Below are 3,445 nucleotides of genomic sequence, written 5' to 3' on the forward strand. Positions count from 1 at the left end.
TATCAGACAAAAGAAAATATTCTTGTAATAAAACTTATACGTTCACATAGGGTTGTTAATTTTAATTTTAAATGAAATTAACTAAGAAAATTGTGTTTTAATAAACAGTTTATAGCTGTACTCCTAGAAATTTTCAGTTGGATGGAGAGCATCTTGTTTGCTTCTTCATTGATCCCACTTTGTTAAACAATTAGGTTAATTCATTTTACCTAAGTCTCCTCTAGACAACAATTAAAAAAGGTTTTCTTGTGCATAACATAAATTATAATGCAAAGCTGAGAGAGCGATATGCTAGAGAAACAGCCCTGAAATTATAATTAACTTTGTTTCTTCTAACAAAAATTTAGAAAAATGATTTCTACATAGTATTTTAACCTTCTATGCCCCAAATTTATAAATTAAAAAAAATGATACGGATGTGTTGGGAGAGAATAAGACTCTGTAAAAATCACTTCTCAAATATTAAGGTGACTAAATTCTTGTTATCTAACATTACAGTATTGTGATATTTCTCTTTAATTGTAATTGGAAAGTTTTAGATTCGACTCTAATAGATTATGAGTTTGATACCGAATTACTATAACGACCTATTGTGTGATTTAGTGTCACATCCCGGCCCGGGACGGATCACTTCCCGGGCCCGCTCCACCACCGTAGCACGATATTGTTCGTTTTGGGCTTACCATTCCCTCACGGTTTTGTTTCTGGGAACTCACGAGCAACTTCCCAGTGGGTCACCCATCATGGGATTGCTCTAGCCCCCTTCTCGCTTAACTTCGGAGTTCCTACGGAACCCGAAGCCAGTGAGCTCCCAAAAGGCCTCGTGCTAGGTAGCGATGAGAATATACATATAAGGATCACTCCCCTGGGTGATATAGGATGTTACAATTAATCCAAAAATCTAAGTTCTCTAGTGCAAATATATACCGTTGTATTAAAAAAAAATTGTTCATACAACTCTGGTTTTAGGAGTTATCCTCTTTCCAGTTGAGACGACTAATAGAACAAGTCAGCATTGTTTTTTACACCCCCCACTTGGCATTCTCTCATCAAGCCGGCTTTCGCATTCCCTTCTCTTAACTACACCCACCAAACCCAATACTTTCACATTCGAATATCACTTCCTCCTTCAGTATTTCATGTGTCTTAATTTTTTCTATACATCTTAAGAACCCTTAAAACCCATTGATTTGAAGGGAAAGTGAAAATCAAAGAAAGATGGACAGGCTCATAAGTTTGGAGCCATCAAACTTTGTTGCAATACGGATCGAACCGGGACAGAAATGCTACGGCCTGCTTACTTTACGCAACGTTATGTACACCATGCCGGTTGCCTTCCGGCTCGAAGCGTTGATCAAGAATCGTTACACGGTGAGGCCTCAGTCCGGGATCATATCTCCTCTCGAGAAGTTGACCGTAGAGATTGTTTACCATCTTCCGCCAGGGTCCAGCCTCCCGGACTCCTTTCCTTACTGCCATGATTCCTTCCTTTTGCATAGCGTGGTTGTGCCTGGAGCGGTGATCAAAGTGTCTTCTTCGACATTCGATGCGGTTCCAAACGATTGGTTCACCACAAAGAAGAAACAAGTGTTCATAGATAGTGGTGTCAAGATTATGTTTGTTGGTTCATCTATTTTGGCACAACTTGTGTCCGATGGTTTGATGGATGATATTCGAGAAGTGCTTGAGAAGAGTGAACCTTCATGGAGAGCCGCCGATTCTGTGGATTCTGAGGGCCAATCTTTGATTCACTTGGCGGTTGCTCAAGGCCGGCCTGACCTTGTCCAGCTACTTCTTGAATTTGAGCCTGATGTGGAGGCTCAAAGCCGGTCAGGATCTACTCCGCTTGAGGTTGCAGCCTCAAGAGGAGAAGCCTTGATAGTTGAGCTTCTATTGGCTCGACGTGCCAGCACTGAACGATCTGAGTCCTCCACTTGGGGACCTATTCACCTCGCGGCCGGAGGAGGCCATGTAGATGTTCTGAGGCTTCTTATAATCAAAGGGGCAAATGTTGATGCGCTGACAAAGGATGGTAGCACGGCTTTGCACCTTGCCGTTGAGGAGCGAAGAAGGGACTGTGCGAGGCTCTTGCTGGCAAGCGGGGCTAAAGCTGAAGTTAGGGATTGTAGAGATGGTGACACGCCTTTGCATACCGCGGCAAGCCTAGGGGACGAGTACATGGTGAAGCTGTTGCTGCAAAAGGGTGCGAATAAAGATATAAAAAACTTTGCCGGTCTAACAGCCTATGACTGTTGCGGCGGAGAATGGACACACGAGACTATTTGATGCCCTTCGACTTGGTGATAGCTTGTGTATAGCGGCGAGGAAGGGAGATGTAAGAACAGTTGTAAAGCTGCTTGAGACAGGTGCAGCAATCAATGGAAGAGACCTACATGGGTGGACTGCTCTCCATAGAGCCTGTTTCAAAGGGAAGATAGAAGTCATTCGAACGCTGCTTGAAAAGGGTGTGGATATGGATGCTAAAGATGAGGATGGATACACTGCATTGCATTGTGCAGCGGAGTCGGGACATGTGGATGTGATTGAGATGTTGGTAAAGAAAGGAGCTGATGCTGAAGCTAGAACTAACAAAGGTGTGACTGCACTACAAATTGCTGAGTCTTTGCACTACGTTGGGATTACTAGGATACTTATTCATAGAGGTGCAACAAAAGACAATAATAATATGGCACATATCTTGACCCAGGCCTCAATTTCATTCGGGAAAAAATCTATGGGACTAGAGGAGGAGATCATCAAAGGAGGAATGAAGAAGAAGAAATCAAGTCGAGCTAGAGCTCTTCATGGGAGCTTCAATCGTTCGATGCCATTGGCTGTTGTTTAGCTAGTAAAGCTGGAACTAATATTGGTGCATTGGTATTTTGAATAGGGTTTTCACATTTTAGAGCTCACAATGACGCTGCTTTTGACTGAAAGTATATGCGGAAGAAGTTGTTGACTCATTCGTACGTAGTATGTTCATTCTAAATTAAAACACCTAATATGTATATTTTGTTATTAAAACAAACTTGATGTGTATCAAAATTGATTGTAATTCCTTATATATGCTAGTAAATGGATCTATTGTATTGTACGTTTGTCACTTGATCTACAATATATGACTTTGTAAGCAATGAGATATTCATGAATGAAATTTTGCAGTATATATATTGCTTATTTGAATCCCTAATACATATTATAATTGTTCGGCTACGAATCTTATAAGCCGGCAGTAAAATATCATCATTTACCAAATTACAGGTGAAAGGATACTTAATCTCTTATGGGAGAGAAGAGAGATTGTAGAGAAATTTTCAATAACATCTCCTTGTCAATGGATTATGATAACTATGCATGCAATCACCTGCAAAGAAGATAAACAAACACAAAACCTAAGAACCTATTTAGTACTCTACTTGAATCCAACCTTTTAAACTCAAATGTA

General features: G+C 40.8%; 1 protein-coding gene across 1 annotated transcript; it reads left to right on the forward strand.

The window, feature by feature from the left end:
- Window positions 1-1,190: 1,190 nt before the first annotated feature.
- On the forward strand, window positions 1,191-2,885 carry LOC103956243 (protein VAPYRIN-like). Its single transcript, XM_009368212.3, is given in 2 exon segments — window positions 1,191-2,250; window positions 2,252-2,885. Coding segments are annotated over 2 exon segments (1,626 nt in total). The 5' UTR covers window positions 1,191-1,218; the 3' UTR covers window positions 2,846-2,885.
- Window positions 2,886-3,445: the final 560 nt, after the last annotated feature.

Source organism: the organism of the source record quoted next, unplaced genomic scaffold (assembly GCF_019419815.1).
Source record: "Pyrus x bretschneideri cultivar Hongxiangsu unplaced genomic scaffold, Pyrus_bretschneideri_v1 Contig47, whole genome shotgun sequence".
NCBI classification, from domain to species: Eukaryota; Viridiplantae; Streptophyta; class Magnoliopsida; order Rosales; family Rosaceae; genus Pyrus; species Pyrus x bretschneideri.